The sequence below is a fragment of the Portunus trituberculatus genome, chromosome 17 (assembly GCF_017591435.1).
Source record: "Portunus trituberculatus isolate SZX2019 chromosome 17, ASM1759143v1, whole genome shotgun sequence".
NCBI lineage: Eukaryota > Metazoa > Arthropoda > Malacostraca > Decapoda > Portunidae > Portunus > Portunus trituberculatus.
Genome location: NC_059271.1, coordinates 23,443,404 through 23,470,374, shown reverse-complemented (window position 1 = coordinate 23,470,374; position 26,971 = coordinate 23,443,404). Strand labels below are relative to the sequence as shown.

Genomic DNA, 26,971 nt, shown 5'->3' with positions numbered 1-26,971 from the left:
GAGAGCCAATAGCCAGCATGTTGACAATAAACATTTTATTGGCTCCCGAAGTCCCATCTGCTCACCTGATTGGCTTGTATTTTTGTAACAGTTTAGTGTTTTTTATTTATATTTTCGACTGTTATGTATTAGTGTTTTTTTTTTTTTTCAGTGCCGGTAATATATCAATGTGTGTTGGTTTTTGGTCATTAGCGGCGAGCTGCTGAGTCGACGAGGCAGTGGTGATGTATCGGTGCCTTTGAATATATATATATATATATATATATATATATATATATATATATATATATATATATATATATATATATATATATATATATATATATATATATATATATATATATATATATATATATATATATATATATATATATATTTAGATAATTTACCTTGTTTGCCTCACTTTTTTCTCCATTATTCTCTGCCTCTAATCAGTAAACTCTTTCAATTCCCAATTCATTGAAATCTTCATAAATGGATAAATATACTTTTTTTTGCCATATTTTCTTTTTCTAACTTTTCTTTAACTTTTTTTGGTACGTGTAGTCAATAAACCCTCTCAATTCGTGATTCCTTTTAGTGCGGTTTTCCACTCAGGCAACAGCCAATTTACACCAAATCATGGGTGGTAGCGCCGGGGGCCGATCCTCCAAAGCCGCCCGTCCAAACCCCACAGCTGGAAAAAACGACCGACGACTTTACGAGGCAAGCGGCTATGCAGTATACATCCTGGCAGTCTGGGGGTGTTTGGCTGGCGACAACACAGAATTCTTGAGTTTCTCGGTTCTTGAACGCTTCCTGCCTCTTCCTTGTTGGGAAGGTAGGCGTTTGGATGTACTGTCACCCATGTTTTCTCTCTCTCTCTCTCTCTCTCTCTCTCTCTCTCTCTCTCTCTCTCTCTCTCTCTCTCTCTCTCTCTCTCTCTCTCTCTCTCTCTCTCTCTCTCTCTCTCTCTCTCTCTCTCTCTCTCTCTCTCTCTCTCTCTCTCTCTCTCTCTCTTTTTTTCTAACAGAATAACAAAAAAAACTAAAAAAAAAACTGAAAATACACTACGAGAGAGAGAGAGAGAGAGAGAGAGAGAGAGAGAGAGAGAGAGAGAGAGAGAGAGAGAGAGAGAGAGAGAGAGAGAATTAGCTTCTGGAGTGACTTTAAACTTCACTTGTTGACGTCATTATTGGAGGAAGGATTTACTGATAGAAAAGTTCTTTCCAGACTATTTGATTTTAACTATCAACTGCTTATCAACATCATGACGAAAGCTTCATCACTAAAATGCATGGTGATAAAAATATATAACAATTGTAAAGTAATTGCTAGCATGAGAATGTTTTGATATAGAACAATCGTTAAGCAAATCACATGAGATGAGGGACAATATTTAGTGCCATTGTTAACTTGAGTATGTTTTTAATTGAAAGTTTTATTGGTAGCCGTATGGATATGATGCAAGCCAATAACAGAAGCGAGCCTGTGTGTGTGTGTGTGTGTGTGTGTGTGTGTGTGTCTGTTTGAGGGAGTGGTGGGTGAGTGACCGGCCTTGAACATGTGTGTCTGTTTGTGTGTCAGAAAAAAAGTAAACAAAACGTGAAGGGACGATTGGCGTGTGAATATGATTATCTCTCTCTCTCTCTCTCTCTCTCTCTCTCTCTCTCTCTCTCTCTCTCTCTCTCTCTCTCTCTCTCTCTCTCTCTCTCTCTCTCTCTCTCTCTCTCTCTCTCTCACACACACACACACACACACACACACACACACACACACACACACACACACACACACACACACACACACACACACACACACACACACACACACACACACACACACACACACACACACACACACACACACACACACACACACACACACACACACACACACACACACACTTTCTTCGCCTGTTTTTTGCTTTACCGTCCCTGCTTACCGATATAACCTCGTGTCTTTTACTTTTGTATATCTAGGAGGGAAGGAAGGCGGGGATGTTTATGTGACGTCAAGAAACTCAGCGGCAGGGATAGAGATGATTCCGACCTCGTTCTCGTCTATTATGAACGTGGGCGAGATGAGACTAAACTAGAAAAGTATACAGAAGGAAATCATGATAACAGTTAACTTTACTTATTTCACTCACATTAAAACGTTCAGTCTAATGATAAAGGTTGAAAAGCGAGAAGTTTAATCCAGCCTCACGTGTAGACCTGACGACATCATGTAACTTACGTTGCTCTCTCATGTATTAGCTACGTAATGCGCAAGAATGTTGACTTAGCGCAATACAGGTGAGTTTAAAAGTGATTTCAAATATATGATGGAAGGTGAAAGGCGTTACGTTTCCCTACCCCTGATGTGCAAGGAAGGCAGATGGAAATGTTTTGTTGGTTTGTGTGAGTGTGTGCATTATTCACACACACCTGAACGCTGCCATCTCGTTGATTGGAATTTGAGAAAAGTGAAATGTTTTGCTCTGAAAAGTTGTGAGAGTGAAAAAAACTTGAATCCCTGGTACTAATGGTTCTTGAAGCTTTCCTTTTTTAGAAAGAAATTGACTCAATTTTCTCTTTTTAATGAAAAGAATGGATTTCTCTTTCAAACAAATATTTATTTTTGTATGTAAAGAAATAACAATAAATTATTGTTCACCTGTATTTACTGATGACAAGGGAATGATAATTCCTTGGTACATTTGGCGCCATTATATGAAGCTACCAACTGAACATACCGAAGCAGAAAATCAATTGTATTTTGCAATCGCCGTGAGAGCAATAAATATAAATAACAAATATTGACTCATCCCCAAAAATACATGAACGTCGTAAATAAGACAGACAAAACCTTGTTCCTAAGCACCTGTACTTACGTACAATTAACGGTATTCTATATAGACTGTATGAAAGGTGTACCCTAAATACAGTGACAAAGGAGAATCAGTTAATCAGCTCCTTTACTTCCAATTCATTGTATTCTACATTCTATTAAAGGTATTTTTGAAATATATTCACTTAGAAGAAGTTGATCAATATCTCCTGTTTATAACGAGGCAGACCATCGACTTTGATTAGAGGAAAAGCCACACGCCGAAATCCGAGACTCGCCTGGACCTCAAATTGCACGCTCACTGTCATGTAATTCAAGTATCAACGCATGAACGAATCCTGCGGTCAATAACTTTTGATCCTCTTATATATTAATTTCAACATTCCGTGGAGCTCCATCCATCCCGGCAGGCGCACAGCTCCCAAATGAGTTCAAATCCCGTAGTAATAGGTTCAGGTTTAATATATTTAGATCCATGAAAGAGATGGTCAGAAATTGATTCGCAAATAGAATAGTGATCAAGTGGATGATGGTTAATAAATGTGAATAGGATACGAAACGTTAAGAGAGAAGGTTTGTGTGTGTGTGTGTGTGTGTGTGTGTGTGTGTGTGTGTGTGTGTGTGTGTGTGTGTGTGTGTGTGTGTGTGTGTGTGTGTGTGTGTGTGTGTGTGTCTGTGTCTGTGTCTGTGTCTGTGTCTGTGTCTGTGTCCCTGTCTATGTGTGTGTGTGTGTGTGTGTGTGTGTGTGTGTGTGTGTGTGTGTGTGTGTGTGTGTGTGTGTGTGTAATTCACCTCGGTCGCCTCCTGGTCACCCAGCCAGTCTTCCCCATTACGGAGCGAGCTCAGAGCTCATAGACCGATCTTCGGGTAGGACTGAGACCACATCAACACACAACACACACTGGAAAGCGAGGCCACAACCCCTCGAGTTACATCCCGTACCTATTTACTGCTAGGTGAACAGGGGCCACACATTAAGAGGCTTACCCATTTGCCTCGCCGCTTACCGGGACTCGAACCCGGCCCTCTCGATTGTGAGTCGAGCGTGATAACCACTACATTACATGTGTGTGTGTGTGTGTGTGTGTGTGTGTGTGTGTGTGTGTGTGTGTGTAAAGAAGAACGAAGAAAATGTGTGTGTATGTATGAGTGGAGATAACAGGTGGTACTACACACAAGTCTACAGGTGTATAGAACCTTTAGTGCAGGTTATTTTTTTATGTTAACTTGTGGAGACATCGTGGTACACATCACAAAAATAAATAGAGAAGTAAATGATAATTTGAAGAAATGAAGTACTTTGAATGAGTTAACAAGCTCTACGATCTATATTACAAATTCCTTTAAAAAATAAAAGGCTCTCTCATGATTAAAAAAGAAAAAAAACATCCCTTCTGTCAAATAACGGATCTGGCTGAGGTTTGAGAGCATGACATCAATAAAACAGTCACGAATTCTGACACTGCGCCACACGTAAACCCAGCCCGGGCGGGACCACAAGATAACATTATAATAACGTGGTAGTTTAAAGATAAGAAACATCATATGCTGATTATTGGTGTCGCAATGGTCAGAAATGAGTTTAAAATATATTGTAATAAAGATTGAACTATAATTTATCAGCAGCTCTACTTGAAGTACGTGCCTCGAGCAAAAATGGGTTGTAGTGAACTACGAATTATTCAGTAACTAGATTTTGGCAAGGAGGAGGTTACCTTAGAAAGTCAGTGTTGCTTTAAATAATCAATATGTAATTAGTAGGCAATTATTGCACTTTAAATGAATGAGTTATCAATATCTAATTAAGGATGCACCACTTAGGCTAAATACTTGTCTCATAAACTCATTTAGCGGCATATTATCAGAATTAGATCAATAACATGTGTGGTTTGTGAAATCATTATCAGTGAAGAACGTCATTACTTGAAAAAAATCATTTTACGCCATGACCGTGTAGGTTCAATCAGCGGCGTCAGCCAGGTCTCCAATTTTAGCATTTTTATCAGTGGAATGAAGAGCACCACGGTTGGTTAGGTTATGCGACTGATAAAATGTGTTCACTAGGATGGATATTTCCCGAACCTGATAGCAATTCTGATCGATGTCAACCACACTGGCCTGCACCAGTCTCAAGATCCAGAACGTTCATTATGTTTGTCAATAAATGTGAAAGAAGATCGCAAAACGAGTAGTTTTTTGAAAATCAAACTCATTCATGTGTGTTATGATTGTGTCAGCTGACAGCAAAACTTCTCTGAAAGCATTAGGAGAATAAGGTTTCAGATTCCGTTACAATGAAATAATCTGAAAATCTTAAAGCGCTGGTTAAATTGAGAGTGAAATCTGACAAATTGCCTGACACCGTCGATATTGAAAGCCGCGTCGAATGCAACAATATTTGACTTTACCGGACGAAACCGTTTTCTTTTAAGAGTCCTTTAGATTTTCCACCATACATGTAAATGAGACTCTCCCCAAAGTTTTGTTTCCCCATTATAGCTTCTCTCTCCTCTCTCATCAGCTTTCCTCTCCTTTCATCAGCTCTTCTCTCTCGTCATCAGCTCTCCTCTTTTCTCACTAGCTCTCTTCTCCTCACACACACACACACACACACACACACACACACACACACACACACACACACACACACACACACACACACACACACACACACACACACACACACACACACACACACACACACACACACACACACACACCGCGTAGTGTAATGGTTAGCACGCTCGACTCACAATCGAGAGGGCTGGGTTCGAGTCCCGGGTCGGCGAGGCAAATGGGCAAGCCTCTTAATGTGTGGCCCCTGTTCACCTAGCAGTAAACAGGTACGGGATGTAACTCGAGGGGTTGTGGCCTCGCTTTCCCTGTGTGTGGAGTGTGTTGTGGTCTCAGTCCTACCCGAAGATCGGTCTATGAGCTCTGAGCTCGCTCCGTAATGGGGAAGACTGGCTGGGTGACCAGCAGGCGACCGAGGTAAATTACACACCATTACAGTATTTCCCATTACTGACACCCTCTCCTGCTACAGTCCCCCATTACTGAGACATTCCCGCCGTAGATTTCTTCTGGATTCTTGTAGATTGCTGCTTTTGATGATGATGCTGTGATGTTTTGCCTAAGGATGTTACCCGAAAGAAAAGGCAGAGTTAGTTTGCATCAGAAGCCTGTATAATAATTGTGATGTTATGCTAAATGATGATGTCCAACTTTTGAAAGATTATTATATTTGACTTTACCATAACTTCACAGGAAAATTAAAATCCTATATTAGTTTTGCACCGATTTAGTAATTTTCTTCTGCATGCATCTACACTTTTGTGATGTTTCTTGTCCCAAACACAATTCTTGTCTTTTTTTTTCATGAACTCATAAAGGCAGGGACGCAAAATGTGACCCTGAATAATAGAAGAGTTTCTACAATATCACAATTTTTCCCCCTGACAAAACCATCTCGCCAAGAATATTACACTGAGGAACCCCACAACGCACACCATTTCGCAGGCAACTCGTTCTCGAACAGCGCGACACCAGGATATTGCTGCCCACACTCCTGCACACATAAACACAAGTGTATGTTATTGGTATTAGTATTAGTATTGAGGCCCGTTTTTCTCTTCATTGCTATATCTATTTGTGTTCTTATTGTTATGATTATTGTTGACATTGACACTGGAATATCTCTGTTGAAGTTACTGTATGAATATTAAAAAGAAGTTTGGTTTATTAGTATGATGAGTTAGCCAGTGAATGAATAGAATGGTTCAGTCTCCATGAATGAAGCTGATATAAAAGTACGATATGAAATAGAATTGAGAGTGAATTAGAGTGAGATATGAGAGAACAAAATAGGGACAACATTACGACGCAGTATCACATTTGCAGTATGAATTTAGCGGAAATATTGTTATTAATATAGGTCTTGAATCACGTGCACCTCTGCCAACACCACCACCACCACCACTACCATGACTAGAGATAATTTTGCTACTACTACTTCTTTTCTCCACCATTAGTCTTTCTAGTACCACAAACATTACAATCTTATTACTTATTTTGTCACCACCACCACCACCACCACCACCAGATGTACCGTTGTCGTCACTACCATTATACTATCATCTCCTCCTCCTCCATAACTATTACCGAATGTACTATTACTACCCGGTCTATTGCAGCATCACCACCACCTTTATGAGTTACGCCATTATCAGAACAACTATTACACCAACACTACTATCGACCTCACTATCATCATTACCACCACTACCACCACCACTACGTGTTACAACTACCTCTACTAGGCAATAGAACCATCAGTACCACCACTACCACTGAACACTGCACACCACCACCACCACTACCACCACTACCACCATTGCCATGACGAGCAAAACAACAACAGCCACTCACTCACCGTACGCACTCATCCTTAATCCCTTCCATACCTGGGCAAGGCTCCCACGCATTCACCATAACGGAGGGAGGTACTGTACGCCGCCAATTCATCGAAAGAGAGTGGAAGGGAGAGAGACAGAGAGAGGGAGAGGAGGGAGGGAGACAAGGAACAGGGAAAGGAAGGGGAAAAGGGACTCAGAGAAGGTTAGAGAGCGAGGAAAAATAGGAGGGAGGTTTTAGCTGATGGATATTGAGTATCGGTTTGTCACTTTCCATCGTCTTCTTGGTACCTTGAATCGCTCTGCCTCAGTGGATGGCATAAGTGTGGCTCCCTCGTGTTTGAGAGAGAGAGAGAGAGAGAGAGAGAGAGAGAGAGAGAGAGAGAGAGAGAGAGAGAGAGAGAGAGAGAGAGAGAGAGAGAGAGAGAGAGAGAGAGAGAGAGAGAGAGAGAGAGAGAGAGAGAGAGAGAGAGAGAGAGAGAGAGAGAGCAAAAATCTAAAATACCATAAACGACTAGAGGGTCAAAACACACACACACACACACACACACACACACACACACACACACACACACACACACACACACACACACACACACGCAGAAGTTCCACCTTTAAAAACTATATTCCAAATTCTGATTGATATACTCGTTGTTTCGGAACGTTTTCGATATTTACGTAGTATAGATTTTGAATAAAAACAGCCGTTCTATCCTTCATTTTCTTGTTATGGGTTACTTTCATATACGTACTTTTAATTTACTTTGTGTCTGTATAAAGGGATATGGCTGAAGACTGAATGCATCTAGATGTGTATTGGCAACACTTGTCTTTCAACAAGAATACAAAGCAACATTGCCATGAACCTTGAGTGATTCAATTGAAATAACAGCGCCTCGCTTTACTTCCTAAAATTGGAGACTTAAAATGTAGACAAGAGGGAGCTGTGGTTGAGGCGCGGCGCATCTCATTACGATGCAGAAAGTCTCAGTTTCCAATCTTGGTTTAGAATCAGGTGACTGCCCTCTCTTAGGTTCACCCACCACTGAATGGCCTGCGATCAGGAGTGACTGGAGAGGTTAAAGGCGGTGAAGGAAAAACTGGTCACACTGCTCTATATATTGATGTCAGAGATGAGGCGCCCTTCTCTGCCCATGACCTACGCTTAACTCTAGGCAGCAGTGTAGAAAGAGGTAATATGATTTAACTCATCCAATATATATATATATATATATATATATATATATATATATATATATATATATATATATATATATATATATATATATATATATATATATATATATATATATATATATAATCATGCAGGAGGAAAACCAGTCAAGGGCAATAAAATATTTAAACTAAAGGCCTACTCGAAATGCTAGTTCCCTTAAAGAGTAGTAAAGAATTAGCCAAAGTTCAGGAACAAATGTCTTGATACCTCCCTCTTAAAAGAAGTCAAGTCGTTGGAAGGTGAAAATACAGAAGCAGGCAGAGTTCCAGAGTTTACCAGAGAAAGGTATGAATGATTGAGAATACTGGTTAACTCTACCGTTAAAAAGTTGGACAGAATAGGGATGAGAGGAAGAAGAAAGCCTTGTGCAGCGAGGCCGCAGGAGGAGGGGAGTCATGCAGTTAGCAAGATCAGTAGAGTAGTTAGCAGAAATTTGCGATAGAAATAGAAAGAGATGCAACATTTCGAGAAAGAGGCTGTAGATAGTCAGTCAGAGGAGGGGAGTTGATGAGACAAAAGCTTTGGATTCCACCCTGTCTAATAAGACTGTAGGAGTGGAACCCCCTAAACATGCGAAGAGTACTCCATACAGGGGCGGATAAGGCCCTTGTACAGAGTTAGCAGTTGGAGGGGCGAGAAAACTGGCGGAGACGCCTCAAAACGCCTAACTTCATGGAAGCTGTTTTAGCAAGAGATGAGATGTGAAGATTCCAGGTAAGATTATGAGTAAAGGACTATATATATATATATATATATATATATATATATATATATATATATATATATATATATATATATATATATATATATACTTCGCCAGTTTTTCTCGCTCCTCCAACTGCTAACTCTGTATAGAGGCCTTAACCGCCCCTGTATGGAGTACTCTTGATGACACGAAGGGCGAACTTATTAATGTATAGCCCCTGTTCACCTTGCCGCAAGTAGGTACGGGATGTAACTCGAGGGGTTGTGGCCTCGCTTTCCCGGTGTTTGGAGTGTGGTGTGGTCTCAATCCTATCCGAAGATCGGTCTATGATCTCTGAGCTCGCGCGAGCGCGCGCACGCACACACACACACACACACACACACACACACACACACACACACACACACACACACACACACACACACACACACACACACACACACACACACACACACACACACACACACACACACACACACACGATACCTCTGTGTTTATGGTATGCACCACAAGCCTCATTTGTTTCCACGTCCTCGCCTCGGCGCTAGTAGAGGTATCGCTAAGTTATAAAGTAACTGTCTCTTACTCTCTGAAGGCGGAAACGAGCTAGGAAAAAAGAAATCAATAAAACCTTTAAAAAAGTGCACAGAGAAAGTTTTTTGTCGAAAAACATGCAAAATGTGTGTGATAGTAATTGTCTATGAAGTTGAAAGTCTGCCTAAGGTCATATGACCTTGAAAACTAAAAAAGTGGTATAAGTCGTGTCTAAGTGGCGTGTGACTATGAGAAACGTGTACGTTTAAAAAAAAAAAATACGTGGTTTGAGGCGTATTACCTTGAAAAATTTCCTAAGGAAAATTTTCCTCGGGAAACATGAACACAAGACGTATATTCTAAAAAAAATCCTTCTCTGAACAACCTTTTTTTCTGTAAATAAAATACCCGGAGGACGTAAGATCTTGGGAAACGTGTTCCTAGGACTTTTATAGTTTTCGGAACGAGTCTTGAAGATATTTTTGTATCTGAAAACGTGCCTCAGGGCGTGTTCCTCTGTTAAAACTCTGTAACACGTGAGGACAATGTCATGCAGCACGGCGGACATGCAGATATGACTGCCACTGGCTGAATATCGGGTCATGCTCCTGAAATTCCATTAATGCTCAGTGTATCCAGATAATAAAAGCATAAAGCTTTAACATTAATTCCTGTAAAAATATTCCCGACTGAGTGGAAATAGCACCGACAAATGCACTAATTAATTAAGTGGACAAGAGCGGAGAGTCTGTACAAGTTTGGCTCCGTGACACCACAGTCGACGCCTGAAGGGTTATTCAACTTCACCACAAGTGAGGAAGTAAACTTTGTGTGGGAGTGTTGCTGTATGTCAAGTGTTCTCCTTGTGGTGCCGCACGTGGAGAGAGAGAGAGAGAGAGAGAGAGAGAGAGAGAGAGAGAGAGAGATTATCATTATTATTAAAATTATTATTATTATTATTATTATTATTATTATTATTATTATTGTTGTTATTGTTATTGATGATGATGATGTCATTATCATTTTTATTGTTATTATTATTAATATTGTTATTATTATTATTATTATTATTATTATTATTATTATTATTATTATTATTATTATTATCGTCATCATCATCAGCATCAGCATCATCATTATCTACTATTTTTATTACTGTTATCATTATTTCAACCAATGCTACTACTGCTACTACAAATATACTTTTATTTGGTATATATATATATATATATATATATATATATATATATATATATATATATATTATAACTTATTTTTTTCTTTTCTTTTAAGGTGGGTGTTTGGCGCTCCGTCTCCGCCGCTTTGGTGATCCCATCCGAATCATTGCCGGCCCTCGATGTGCTTTTGTTATTGGCAGCGAGGTGGGCGACGCTCCCACATACTGTCCTTTCATTGTTTGGTTTCGCCGCATCTGCGTCTTTTACCAACCTTTTATAAAGTCTGTTTCAGCACCTATTTGGAGAGAGAGAGAGAGAGAGAGAGAGAGAGAGAGAGAGAGAGAGAGAGAGAGAGAGAGAGAGAGAGAGAGAGAGAGAGAGAGAGAGAGAGAGAGAGCAACATTTGAAACATTTATGATACTTGCTATAATAACATATCCTTATACAGGGAAGTAATGTAAGTAGCCTTTTTAAAGCAATACTTTTTAGGCAATATGTGAGACATTTTTGAAAATGTTAATAACTAAAGAAGAGCAATTAATATTAAGAAAATTACAAATACAAGTAATGAAAGTGAGAGAGAGAGAGAGAGAGAGAGAGAGAGAGAGAGAGAGAGAGAGAGTGTGTGTGTGTGTGTGTGTGTGTGTGTGTGTGTGTGTGTGTGTACCTTCCCCTAGGGTACAGCTTCATTTCGAAGGTGATTATAAAGAAAAGAGTAATGTAATTTTAGTTCCCGAGGTGTCTTGATACTCTTTTCTTGAAGGAGCTCGACTCGAGACACTCAAAAACAGAGTAACGTAGTCTGCCAAGGAAAGGAATGAAGGAAGGAAGGTAATAGCCAACTCCTGCACTTATTACAGAAATGGATAGAATAGGAATGAGAGTGAGAATGAGAGAGAATGGAAAGTCTTGTACCAGGAGGCCTCAGGAGGAGGAGTAGGAGGAAAGCCACGCACTCAGCACCTGCAAAAAAGTAGTTATCTTGGAAATTACTGTTTAAAAGGGTAAGGGATGATACTTTGCATATGAAGGTCCATGAGAAATTAAGGAGTCTCTTAAGCAACTTGAATTTATGAGACGAATAATTCTTTGACTCAAGTAAACTAAGAAGTGGTGTGTGTGTGTGTGTGTGTGTGTGTGTGTGTGTGTGTGTGTGTGTGTGTGTGTGTGTGTGTGTGTGTTTTAACGAACCTGTTTCATACAATGGCAAAATCATACAAAAAATAGCCAGTATCTGCAAGAAGGAAAATAAATTAATGAAAGTAATATGGAGCATCACCTAGATTGAAACAAAATTTTAAGCATTATGTTTTTCTTTTCAACAAGATATCGTGGTAAAGAGATAAAATAACTGTCGTAGAGAGATGAAAAGTTCTTTTGAAACATTATGCGCAGTTAATCGTGGAAGTGTTTCCTTTTTTGAGACTCGGAAGACACCAATTTCTTCCAACCCGATCAAGTAGTGATGGATAGTGAGGTGGAGAATTTGGTGCGTTATTTCTTCTCCTCCGAGTTCCTGTGATTTCCTTGAAGTTGGTCGTCTAAGAAATGACACTGAAAAATCCAAGAGAAAATCATTGACATAAAACTGGATGGACCACTTGAACATGAGTGAAACCAAATGGATCATTAAAACAATTTTTCTTCTGCACTTCTGTGTGTGTGTGTGTGTGTGTGTGTGTGTGTGTGTGTGTTTGTGTAAGCGAGCATACTAATGACAGAAAACTTTCTAGTAACATGAGTAACCGTGATAATTCCTCACCAACATAGACGACAGCGACTGAAATTATTTAGTGTTCCATAATTGTGATACACCAGTAGTTCCTCTTATAACATTCACATGCATTTTCTTTTATTTTGTTCTTGTTGTCCACGTGTGCTGTATTTACATTTCAATGCCAGTTTTTGTGGATTAACTTGCAAACACATGCTTGTATATACATAATATTGAACGGAAAGACAATCTTTCATATACTTTATTCAATAATATAAATTAAGTCTTGGGTACGACCATTTCTCGTTGATTTTACACCAGCAACTGAATCAAATCTTTTCATGTTTTATTCGAGTAGAAAATGTACTCCATATATCTTTTGAATGCTTGGTGAGAATGTATTTTGTCGATGGAGGAGAGAAGGTGGGTGATAGACATGAAGGCTTGAGCCTTGGAAGTTTCGAACATGGCATTCGGTCTGATGGAACAAAGTGGATGTCATAAAGGGAATCCATTGGCTTTTAGAACTAAATAACAATCGCGTATTAGAGGTTTTGCTGGAACGTCATTCTTCATCTCAGAGACAAAAAAATATCTCCCATAGAGATGACGTTGCAGATTATATATTTGTTCTAATGTTGCCTTATGTAAGGTTTGTTCTTTTGACTGGTTTGTTGGTGCCGTTAAAGGTCATTTATATTTTTCTAAAGATTATATTCATTCGTTATTATTCAGCAATGATTCTTAATTTAATTCACTACGACATCTGCACTTATGTAAATGACTAAACTTTTCATTAATATTTGTTACAGAAACTATTGACTGGTAATAGATTTTAATATATTTTATGTATTTCATGATTGAAAGAAACATCCTGTATTGTTTAATGTTTCTCATTTAATATAACTTAAGTGACTCCCTCCTACAGACTTACTGTTGTCCGTCTTTCGTTCATAAAACAGCTTGGCTCGATATCTCATCATACCAAGTCTCGCTGTGTCATCTTTTATGTGAGAGAATGTTTTGTGTCAGCATCGTTGATTCTTCTTTCAAAGTCCATACGTGAATGAAGTACGCCTCTCATCTCTGTGTGTCTGGGGAAATATCTTTACAATATTTTGTAAGAGGATACAGTGAAAAAAATTTCCTCATCGTCATCACGTTTCAGTTTCAGTTTCCGAACTCATTAACTGCTTATCCCCGTGAGATTTTTTTAAGGTCGCATCGTATACATATTTGCCTTACTAAAGCTCGAGTTAATCAGTGTTATTGCTCTTTCTTCCCGTCTCCTTCATGATAAGCTACATTTCTCCATTTTCCTTAGATTTCATCACGAAGTGAATGTAAAGATGCCCTTCGTCATATCACTCAACACACACACACACACACACACACACACACACACACACACACACACACACACACACACACACACACACACACACACACACACACACACACACACACACACACACACACACACACACACACACACACACACACACACACACACACACACACACACACACACACATACATATATATATATATATATATATATATATATATATATATATATATATATATATATATATATATATATATATATATATATATATATATATATATATATATATATATATATATATATATATATATATATATATATATATATATATATATATATATATATATATATATATATATATATATATATATATATATATATATATATATATATATATATATATATATATATATATATATATATATATATATATATATATATATATATATATATATATATATATATATATATATATATATATATATATATATATATATATATATATATATATATATATATATATATATATATATATATATATATATATATATATATATATATATATATATATATATATATATATATATATATATATATATATATATATATATATATATATATATATATATATATATATATATATATATATATATATATATATATATATATATATATATATATATATATATATATATATATATATATATATATATATATATATATATATATATATATATATATATATATATATATATATATATATATATATATATATATATATATATATATATATATATATATATATATATATATATATATATATATATATATATATATATATATATATATATATATATATATATATATATATATATATATATATATATATATATATATATATATATATATATATATATATATATATATATATATATATATATATATATATATATATATATATATATATATATATATATATATATATATATATATATATATATATATATATATATATATATATATATATATATATATATATATATATATATATATATATATATATATATATATATATATATATATATATATATATATATATATATATATATATATATATATATATATATATATATATATATATATATATATATATATATATATATATATATATATATATATATATATATATATATATATATTTTTTTTTTTTTTTTTGGGGGAGGGGGAGGGGGACGATGACTAAACAGAACCGTTTTTCTTCATGACCCTCAATGGGCCTTCCTTTTAAAGACATAATATGCAAGTATAGAGAAGCATACGTTACGGCAAACAAAGAGCAAGACACCTGCCGCTTATGGCCCAAATTACCCAGTAAGTGGATGCCTAACAAGATGTTTAGAGTTTCTCTTCCTTGGCGCTCCCAATTATTGCCACATATTTCCCTCTTTGCCTGCATTACACCTGGGAAGAGTCCATCATGCTCTCAAAAAGCAGACAAAACAATCCCTTGGTCGCAGAAAATTTCACATGCATTACACAGACTCACCAGCCAGACGACAGAAATGTCCAAAGTTACGAGTAATTACAAGCACTGCACGAAGTTTGGCATGGCGGTTGGTTGGTTGGTGCCCGCCCTCATGACCGCCTACAAAATTGTCGTGATAAATTTTTCACTTCTTCGCGTCAGTGTCTGAAACATTCACGATTTTAGAAATGACTTCCCCCAAAAGGAATAAGATTTTCCTTACAATACAAAAGATTTATCCGCACCAAGACGCAAAGAATGTGTAGTGTTATTATGTTTATAAGTTAAATTTGCTCGATTATGCTGACATCCTGCATGGTATAACCTTTCTGATTAAGCATTTTATTCTTATAGCATATAAGTTATTCAGATATTCTTCTTTTGTGAACAGCACTTAATATATTGTTTATGTACATTTAAACAAAAGCCCCGTATTTTATTCCGTGATTACATTTATAATGAAAAAAAGAGAAGAATTATGATCAAGAATAAGGATAAAAAAGATATAGGAAAAAGTAAAGAAGAAAAACAGGAAGAGACGAAGAAGAATGAGGAAGAAGGCATATGAATAAAAACAAAGGAATAAAAGACAAAGTCTGGCGCGCCGGCTGTCCGTCACACTTCACAAGAATCCCTCCGCTGACCTGGCGCGCGGCTATCAGGTCACCCGGAAGGAAGGGTGCACCTACCACATTTTGCAGTACAAACGGCAGTACAGAATCAAAAGTAGAGGCTTTTTAAGTGAACAGAGAGAGAGAGAGAGAGAGAGAGAGAGAGATTTTTATTTCAAGATCATCATTACGTCATTGAAGTTCATATCTTATTATAAATGAATTATGATATCAGTTTTAATTTTGACTTCTAAACAATAAGCTTTTTAATTTGATAGTTTATTCAAGAAAATATAGCAGTGATACCCCCAAAAAATTAGGTGATATCAAAGAAAATTTTAACAAGACTTTTGAACACCAGCGGGGTAGTGAAAATAAATCGTCTTTATTCGCCAGAGGTTGAGCCTCTAGGAAGCTCCCTCCCGTCTCGTGCATCCAGCGGCGCCTCATCAACACCTGCACCTGGCCGCCCCTTCCCACCACCTCATTCCAGGGTCCATCGCCTCCACAACCACGGGTGTCCCGCACGTGTCCTCTCCACTGCAATACACGAAACTGCTTCCCCTAAGTTAATGAAATTCCTGGGCTTAATTTGGGTGTTCTTGACCCCCAACAACACGCACCTTGAGAAGATATTGCACGGGGCTTTTTCAGTCCTCTATTTTTTCCAGGTAACTCGTATCTGGTCCCTTAGAAACTGTCTCGGAGCACTCCAGCTTTTTCCTCACCCTTATTAGTTTTCTTCCAATTTTGGTTGGTATTTTGAAAATAAATATTTCGGAAATGTAGATTCTAGGGAATTCACAATCCTTACCATAGGACGTACTACGCTTATGATAGTTATTCTATCTATAATGTGTATGTGTGCGTGCGTGCGTGTGTGTGTGTGTGTGTGTGTGTGTGTGTGTGTGTGTGTGTGTGTGTGTGTGTGTGTGTGTGTGTGTGTGTGTGTGTGTGTGTGTGTGTGTGCGTGCGTGCGTGCGTGCGTGCGTGTGTGCATGCGCGTGTGTGATAACATGATTTGGCAAGAGGTACAATATTCTGACCATTATGAAAACTCGAAGACAAAACAACACGAGAAAGGGAGTTGAGGAGACGAGCAGCGTTTGGTGTCAAATGCAGAGTGAATGCATGCTTCAATCACGGCACATGTTAATCTTATAACTGGTCATTAGTGTAATGTAGGATTGATGTTGCTTGAAGTGTTTAATAATTTTTTCTTCCTAATTCAATTCTACCGTTGATTGTGGTGCTATTTATAGAATGTAACCAGCCAGATAGACACACCACTGAGGGTATCCCTTAAGAAGTTTTCTAGGAAAAGACCGGAAGACTGCAGATCGCACATCCTTCTTCGGAGTGACGCCATAAATTAAATCCCAGCAGTAATTATCGACATTATTTTCTCAATCAGTCACTGACTTTGAGTGTTATTAGTGTTAATACCTAAATGAAGTCCTGTATGTGATGTTTAATGTACGACATTATTTCTGAAAAAGATATTGATTGCAGGATTGATTTTCGGAGGGATCCAAATCTGCATCGCCTGTCATCTTCCAGAGAGAGAGAGAGAGAGAGAGAGAGAGATACACCTGCATTAATTGCATGTTTACCAAACCCTTGTTGCTAAATCGTTGCCCATTAATTAATCCCAAGCAATTTGCAGATCCATTAAGCATCGTCTATTCATCTGACGTATCACTACGTGCACTGTTGTCCTTACTTCACCTGTAAGAGCAAACTAATGCACCAAAGGAGGAGCTCTGGCTATACCTATCTCGAGAGCGTGTGTGCGTGGTTGTTAGCGTAATGAGTGGTTTCAGTTCATGGCTTCAGTGTTATTGTTCAACTTTAAGACTTCAAAGGGCTGTTTCGTTGATGAGGTGAAGTGAACTCTAATCAGAAAAGATCAGTTACTGTTTTGTATCAGTGAAGTCATAGGCAAGCACCAATAGTACTCTACTTGTGTGCGTTACAGCGTTCTTAATGAGGGAGTGTACTAATGAAAATATTATTAGTGACACCGCAAAGTAGACATCACAGTTAGTGTTGAATGACCGACCTAAAAACTAGTATGATTTTTTTTTTTTTGTAATTATCATCATATATTTGCATAAATATGAATAATGAAGTCATTTTCCTTTTTCTGTATTTCCTCGAAATGAATTGTTCATGTCATAAGTTTCTGACTTTGAGATATAGTGCATCTGTATACTTTTAATTGAAACTAAATATAGATAGTTCTTATTTTTTTAGAGTTCTCCATAAAGAAATGGAAATTCTGCTGAAATATACAGAGTGCATTGTGCATGCCTAGTGATTGAATGATTTTTGGTTGTATGTTAGCTTTAGTAGTACGTAATGTCAATGTATATATCCTTGTGTACTTGAGTTACTTTGAAAACTGTCGCTGATATTGTCAGTTCGTTTCTGATTACTTTATCGCAGTTGATTCTGTTGTCTTCATTCTGTTGCGTCCTAACCAATATTCATAGAAGGTTTTTTTGGTTTCTTTGGTATAATGGATATAATAAGCATTGTAGATGTCATATTTATTAGCTATACATGCTGTCTTGCAGTTCATATATGAATACTACAAAAAAATGATAGATAATGAAACTATTACTTAGATAAATGAGAATCTTGAACCTTTTTTTGTGTTTCATGGTGCATTTTCACTGGTCTTTCTATAGCCTGTCACTCCATAACACTGCGTTACATGACTTGATGCACGCCTTGATTGGATTATATTGGTATATTTTACGAGTTAATGTGTTTGCGCATTATATAATATTTTTTCCTTATCAACCACCATCACGATTTTTTGTTTTTCCTAACTTTGCTAATTTGTTTTTGTAATCACACAGACATTATCTGTTTGAATAATGAGGGCGGGCGCAGTGCGTGTTGCGTGCTCGTGTATTTACGGTCTAGAGAAAACAAGGCACTCAGAGCAGCTTAGTGTGCAAGGCTGCAAGAGGCACAGGAAAAAATATTCTTCATTGTTTTCATGCGGCTTGGAACTCGCAGCATTATTCCACCACACACTACACAATTTTGTTGGTGTTCTTCATCTCGTCGTAGAGGTAGTTGTCCTTCGCTGTCAGGTACCCGTGTGTGAGCAGCGGCTTCGCTTCAAACGTTGTTATGGTCCCTCGGGAATCGCGTGCAGATCTGCTCTGCTTCGGCAACACCCTAACCCTCGTCCATCATGTAAACGCAAGGGAGATCATGGGAGGAACACGGCTGGGATGGGCGAGCGTGTGGGAGTCCGGAGAGGCGTCAGACAGGTTACCAGGGCGGTGTTGGCGTACAGCAGACTCGGGATGAAAGTAGTGGTGCAGGATGGATGGTGATGCAGGCAGTGGCGGAGGTGCGCACTTTCTACACCCGGCCTGGACACGTGGCGCTCTCCGTGGCCCTGGAGTGGTGTTTCTAAGCTTGCATCCCATCCAGCACCCACCTCAGCCATTCTGCTGCAAGATAGTCGAGTGATAATTATTCTTGTTTCATAACTGGAACATAATGGATAACACGACAGTTTCTAATTATGTTTGCAACCATTTTTTTCTCGTCCCTATTATGAACAATACGTTTTTACATCTGATATGAAAGCTTCCGCATCTCTCGTTCTTGTCAGGGCTTTTCTGGATATTATTGCAAGGGACAAAACGGAAAAGTACGAATAACCAATTACAGTATGAAAAATTATTCCCCAAAAGTACCAAGAATTTATTGTGATCATCTTCTTGTGCGTGCGAGGCAGAGCGTCAATTTATTAGAAAAATAAACCTAATGTATTTTTCCTTACGTGTTACCCTTTTACTTTCTTCTGGCTTATTCACACCACCTTCAAGTATAATACCAGACACAGTTATGCTCCCATTGCCCAGCCAGACCCACTCAGACCCACCAATCCAGACACAGGTTCGCTACGTCTATTTTCTTGCAGCCTCTCACCAGCTCTCCTCTGTCCTTCCTCCCTACCTCGCCAGCTTGCAACACTTGATTAAAACTGCATTTTTTACTTCTCTGTTCACTATGATTTATTATGCAAAAAAGTGTTAGGTTTGTTGATTTCATTAATTATATATATCAGTCGAGCTTTCAGGATGTATAGTTAAAAAAACATTAAAATATTCCTCTTTTCTAGCTAACAAAAGGGATTCTTTTCCAGCATGCAGTGTGTGTGTGTGTGTGTGTGTGTGTGTGTGTGTGTGTGTGTGTGTGTGTGTGTGTGTGTGTGTGTGTGTGAGAGAGAGAGAGAGAGAGAGAGAGAGAGAGAGAGAGAGAGAGAGAGAGAGAGAGAGAGAGAGAGAGAGAGAGAGAGAGAGAGAGAGAGAGAGAGAGAGAGAGAGAGAGAGAGAGTGTGTGTGTGTGTGTGTGTGAGAGAGAGAGAGAGAGAGAGAGAGAGAGAGAGAGAGAGAGAGAGAGAGAGAGAGAGAGACCTCCGATTGTGTATTTCTTTTCTCTTTGTTTATCTGCTAGAGTTTTATTTAAGTTTAGTTCTTCCTCTCCTCTCTCTCTCTCTCTCTCTCTCTCTCTCTCTCTCTCTCTCTCTCTCTCTCTCTCTCTCTCTCTCTCTCTCTCTCTCTCTCTCTCTCTCTCTCTCTCTCTCTCTCTCTCTCTGTATATCATACAAATAATCTAATTTAAGCTCAGTATTATTAGACCGTTTGATGTCTGTCAGTGCGTTTACTATTTATTTTTTTCTTTCTATTTTAGTTTGACTCCATTAGGAAACTCCTCAAGCTAATTTGCACGTGGGATAGCAGAGCCCTTCCTCATTAGCAAGGATACGAACAGAAAAACACCTTCATTACGCCACTTAGAGCAAGTATTTAGTGAACAGACGCACGGATGGAATTGTGGAGTCGACTTCAATGAAACTGTACTGCTAATCAAGAGTAACATCAACATAATGTTATATTTATACGATAGTCCTTTCAAATTTCTAAGAACTGATGTTAACTGGTGTATATGTTCATGACGAAGTGTTTGTCTTTGTGTTTCCGTCGCACCTTGCAAATATTTGAAAAGGAGTACGTATGTGAAGAAACTGATCATTGCAGGAAGCTCAAAATATTGCATTAACTAGTAATCTGTGACTAAATAATGCACAGACGTTGCTATTGATTTGCTTTATGATGTTTAAAAATTAAGTTGGTTATTGATTTTCTTTAAATATCAAATTAAACTCTGTTGCTCTCTTGAAAGATTCCCGTGGCACCGCAGTTTCGTCACTTCAGGAGGAACTGAAGTACAAGTACATTAACTGGAACCTCTTTCTGGTACTGATTTATAGGCATCTGTTTTACTTGTATCTTGCAGAATCATAAATTATATCTGTACTAATTTGCCTACGGTGCATGTAATTTTGAAGTAGAAAGTAGATTTACTGAAAACATGAGAAGAAAAGAATAGACGAAAAAAAAACAAAAAAAGGAAAGAAAAAGGAGATGAAGAAAAAAAAACTAAAGAAAACAATAACGAGAACCGCAACAACCTTACCTCAATACTCATATTCCTCGATCCTGTCCCTGCTGCTGTTGATGGAAGTGCTCCCATTGGCCTTTGTAAGACACTAACAGACGCGGGCGAGTCTGGCTGACGAACTCACATCAAACGCTGCCTGTCCACCGGCGGAGAGAGAGAATCAACCCCGGCACGCGTGGCCAGTGCCAGACCCGCTGCTCTGCCTGCTGAAGGACACCAAACAAACACCAATAATTCATATTAATCGTAACTAAGCTTAAAGAAATGTTCCGGCCTTCACATCTCTGTCACTTACTACTACTACTACTACTACTACTACTACTACTACTACTACTACTACTACTACTACTACTACTATTTCTGCAACTACTACTACTACTACTACTACTACTACTACTACTACTACTACTACTACTACTACTAATAATAATAATAATAATAATAATAATAATAATAGTACTACTACTACTTCTACTTCTACTACTTTTACCACTGCTGCTGCTGCTACTACTACTACTACTACTACTACTAATTTTTATTCTACTTCTACTACTATTATTATTGCCGTTAATACTACTATTACTACTGCTACTGCTACTGTTACTGCTACTGCTACTGTTAATGCTACTACTACTACTACTACTACTACTACTACTACTACTACTACTACTACTACTACTACTACTACTACCTTTGCTGTTGACAATAACAATTATGATAACAATAGCAGTAATGATAATGATAATAAATGCGTTTCTGTGGGGCATTATATCTTGGTGATACAGATATGAAAGTAAAAGAACACTGGGAAATTGCTCCCTTTCTGGAGTGTGGCAGCCACATGAGCAAAACAATACTGCCACGTTTGGAAACTGAGAAACGCTTTGGTGCGTGAAGTGTGTGATCAATCAGATGAAGCCTGTTGCTGAGATACTGACCGTGCCGCAACCCCACGCACCTCTGTTCCCTCGTTGCTGCATCGTGGTTGTAGTGTTTCCTCTCCCACGGTTGAGTCTGGCAGTGGACCCTTTGCATGTGTCAGTCTCTGAAGATCCCCAGCGTTGTGTTGGTGTTGGCAAAAGGCTGCATCGATCTTGCCTTTTCTGTGAGTCCGATGTGCAGAAGTTGTACTGAAAGAGAGGGAAACACACACACACACACACACACACACACACACACACACACACACACACACACACACACACACACACACACACCAGATTAGTTTTTGGAACACCTTTCATGACCGAGAAAAGTAAACCGCTTAATTTGGCTTGATTGTAAAAGTTGTGCAATATAACTTTTTTTTATAAACAATGGAATAGTCGAGAAAGGGCGGCAGGACAGCCACGGAACATGTTAGGGTAGTAAAGGCGAGAAGGCAAAGAATGAGAAATAAAAAGAGAAATGTAAAATTCTTTGTTGAGTTTGAGCAGCTCCTGTGAAGAAATGGCTCGCAGCACTTATGATGGACACTGGAGTGGCAGGCTGTAAGATCTTCAATTATGATTTTAGAAAATTAAAGGAAATTTTTGTTTTTATATCAGAAATTGCCAGACTGAGGATGAAAAAATAGGGAAAATATTAACATATACATTCATGAAATAAACAAGTGCCCATGATAAATGACACTTACATTGTAAGTAAACCTTAAAGGACAAATTAGAAATTCCTCAAGATACAAACCTGAGCATAGATAAACAACAGTACAATCACTGCAAGAGAATAAGTTAAATTTGGGTGATTATGTAGTAAGGAAGAGCATCCTGCACACCTAGGATACATAATATTTACCATCTTTTTTGCTTTCCCATCAACATTACTATAGTGTAGGAGCAGCGACAGTGGCGGTCCACCTGTTGCCGCCACGTGGAGGACACAGCCTTCCCTGATCGACGGTCTCGATCTCTGCAACACTTATAAAAGCTTTTTGAAGACACGAAATCTAACGAGAGCTTTATAGTTTTGCCTCCAGCACCTCGCCGCGGCGGGTCCTATGCGACAGTGCTAGGTGTGCCTGTGTCAGAGTGTGCTGGGTGAGGCTGGGCTGCCTGAAATGAAATTTACTCCACAGGAAGAAGAAATAAACAGTAACCATGCTTGACAGTCGAGGAGGATAATGCAATAAAACAATAGATATTCTTTTTCGTTCTATTTTAGTTTGTCTAAGTGTTATTTATCTTTTTATTTATTTTCACCATCATCCCCGTTTCTTCCCATTGTTGCCTTAATCTGGGGTTGTTTTTACCAAAATAATATCAATGCATGAAACAATTTTTCATCTTTATTCTTTTGTTTATTTTCTAAGAAATCAATATTAACAAACCACTTTATAATGTATTCGTGCATTCACTACACTACTGTGTGTTTGACTTACCGTTAGATGTGTCCTGTGCTCCTCTTCAAACATGAGTTTCATTACTCTTTTGTCATCACTCTCCGCGGCACCTCTCGTGTAGGTAATGAAAGCTCCAAACTACGTAATATCCGTAGTTTTACTTCAGTTGGCGCAGTACGACGACCAAAACGCTCGCAGTTAACCCGAAAATTGAAAACGCTCGACGCAATAAAGATAGCGGAAACAGCCGTCGAAGAAGGTCCGTGGCTTGTTGCAGATGGTGCTGCTGTGAAGTCTGCAAGTCTTGTTGGTGTGTTGAGGAAGCAGTGAGCGTTGATTTCTAAAGCTCAATAAAGGTGTTCCAGGTCAGAAGCCGTATTGACGACAATTTCATTATCCAGGCGAGGATGCGTGTGTGCATGTCTTGTTGTGTTGCCTCAGACTCATGTGTACGCGGAAAAATTCCGCACCTTTGACCCACCAGTGGGTGATGAATTTTCGCGAACATTAAAAAGAGCAAGAGAGCCCAATGTTTGTTGGCACGCGCATGCACCGATAGCGGCCTCTGCTTCCACAGTCACCTGACGTACTCTCCTCCCGCCGCTCCAGCTTAGATTGAGCTTATTCTCATTTAATGATAATCGTCATCTCGCTTTTCATTTTACACCTACGCGTTTTCTCCCCACAACAAATAAAACGTTGATCTGCATGCTTTGGTATATTGATTAAACCAACGTTTCGTTAATTAAGGCTGCTGTAATAAGTAAACTTACTAATGTACGAGCGTAGCAATTCGCATAAAATGTGTTCATGTTTCTAAAATTACAAAAATTGTTTCGTCACTTCGCTGCCGAAGCCCTGCGTCCCGTGTCCCCAGCACGCCTGCCAGGCCGTGCTGGCAAATGCCTCGACACGCTTAGGTGTTAATTAACTTGGAGCATTTTTATGGCAAGCTAATATGAACGCTTAACTTCATGCTCAGTATCGCCAGTCATGGTTCCGTGGGTACTTATGAGACGCTTTGTTCTCTTGTTCTATTCCGTTAAGTCAAAGTATATGATCCGAAATGTGTTCACTCCCGAAATATAAGAGAATTCTGTAACATACACCTCGATAATACACCGCCGTGCGTTACGTGTCGCGCGCCATAAACTCACAGATATGGTTGAAATAGCATTAACTGCATGTGGAAGCGGCTCTCTTGCTACAGTGAGTGGTGGCGAGACAGTGCAGGGTTAGGGGAGAAGTTTGTAATGCAAGAGGGGGACGTTGGAAGCTGTGAACCCCAAACACAGCACCTCCTTGACCGGAGCTTTGACTCTACAGTGAATTACAAATCTCCCATGAGTCTGCACGCTCGATGCAGGTGTTCTCGCGGCCACCCACCAGCTTGTAGGGTCGGGAATTACTGAGGCAATCTACTGCGTGGTCACGGCGCCCGATGCCTCACCGATCAAGAGTTGCGCCGCCGCCTGAAGCTGCCTCACGCTCAGGGCGAGGAACACAGCGAGACAAAATTGATGTCGCAGTTTCATGTTTAGTACGTAATTGTTTGTTGCTTTTGCTGACACTTGGAGATGATGTTGTTTTTTGTTATTATTGGCATCATTGTTATTATTTACTGTTATTATTATTGTTATTATTATTATTATTATTATTATTATTATTATTATTATTATTATCATTATTGTTATTGCTCTTCTTACTGTTGCTATTGTTTTTGTAATCAGAATTATTAATAATATTTTTGTTATTCTATCATCATCATCATCATCATTATCATCATCATCATCATCATCATCATCATCGTCATCACTTTTGTTGTCATCATCATCATCATTACTCCTTGGCAACGTCTCTCACATAATATCAGCTTATGTTCACGAACAATCAAATCACGAGGTGGACCTAACCATAATCTTGTAAAAATCGCATCATTTCCACTTATAAACGAACAGGCACACTCTGCTACCTACTACATACAACCATGATAAAAAGCGGAACAGTCACAAATAGACAGCAAAACAGATACACGTACGTACATAGCTAACATTGCAGCCTGTGAACATGAGTGGGCTTTGAAGACATCACAATGAAACATGCTAGCGTAGTACTTTGGATGAGACACAGTTTTTTTTTCACTTTTTTCTTCTTTTTGGTGGACGTGTGACAGGTGGTGGTGGTGGTGGTGGTGGTGGTGGGTGGGAGGGAAGGACACAGTAGAGGCGGCGTCGTGGGGCTTCAGGGGGCTGGGCGGAAACAAGGCAGATGAGCGCTCGCTTTTTCGGGCTGTATAAATATAATCAAGTCGTGAATTCGAGGATTTATTTAACTTTGAAATGAGAGAGAGAGAGAGAGAGAGAGAGAGAGAGAGAGAGAGAGAGAGAGAGAGAGAACACGTAGATAGTATTTAATTTTGAAATGAACAGACGGACATACACAACAGGTAGACAGACAGACAGACAGACAAAGAGGGAATATTTCACTTGGAAATGAGAGAGAGAGAGAGAGAGAGAGAGAGAGAGAGAGAGAGAGAGAGAGAGAGAGAGAGAGAGAGAGAGAGAGAGAGAGAGAGAGAGAGAGAGAGAGAGAGAGAGAGAGAGAGAGAGAGAGAGAGAGAGAGAGAGAGAGAGAGACTGGTCGTACATTGACCTTGCCATGTTTTGATCGAGTCTGCAATCATTGAAAAGTTAAAGGAAAGAATCCGGAAGGAAGAAAAATAGATGAAATAAAGAAGACTAGAATTACGAAGAAAGTAGGAAACAAGGAGAATATGAAATAAGAAGAGTAAGACAAGAGAAAAAGGAAAGTTGAGAAAAATTGAAAGTAAGGAAAAAATGTATATTAAAAGAAGATTAATAAAAAATAAACAAAAGAATAAAGAAGAGGATATGATAGAACTCAAATAAATAAAAGAGAAGTTAATGAATAAAAAAAGAAAGAGAAAAATAAGGAAAGAATCCGAAATGATAGGAAGAAATGAAGAAAGGAGAGAAGTGAACAGAAAGGCAGATGAAGAGGAAAGATGGCGGTGAGTTGAAGATGGAACGACGTCCAT

General features: G+C 38.4%; 1 protein-coding gene and 1 long non-coding RNA gene across 10 annotated transcripts in view; one reads left to right on the top strand and one right to left on the bottom strand.

Moving 5' to 3' along the window:
* The window catches only part of LOC123505223, a 113,012-nt gene extending 91,572 nt beyond the window's left edge, over positions 1-21,440 (top strand). For 2 of the 9 annotated variants that reach the window (XM_045256407.1, XM_045256406.1), the window contains 4 exons: positions 152-156; positions 598-820; positions 10,997-11,162; positions 20,805-21,440. In XM_045256407.1, the coding sequence (XP_045112342.1) occupies positions 152-156; positions 598-820; positions 10,997-11,162; positions 20,805-20,835 (425 nt within the window). In that variant the 3' untranslated portion in view covers positions 20,836-21,440. Of the gene's footprint in view, positions 1-151; positions 227-597; positions 821-10,996; positions 11,163-20,804 lie in introns of all 9 variants that reach the window. The other 7 variants (XR_006675097.1, XM_045256409.1, XR_006675098.1 and 4 more) reach the window with 7 other exon arrangements.
* LOC123505224 lies at positions 19,423-22,722 on the bottom strand. Its single transcript, XR_006675102.1, has 3 exons — positions 22,534-22,722; positions 21,591-21,781; positions 19,423-19,555 (listed from the first exon to the last, which is right to left on the bottom strand). It is a non-coding gene; the product is annotated as an uncharacterized LOC123505224 (long non-coding RNA).
* Between the last annotated feature and the right edge of the window lie 4,249 nt (positions 22,723-26,971).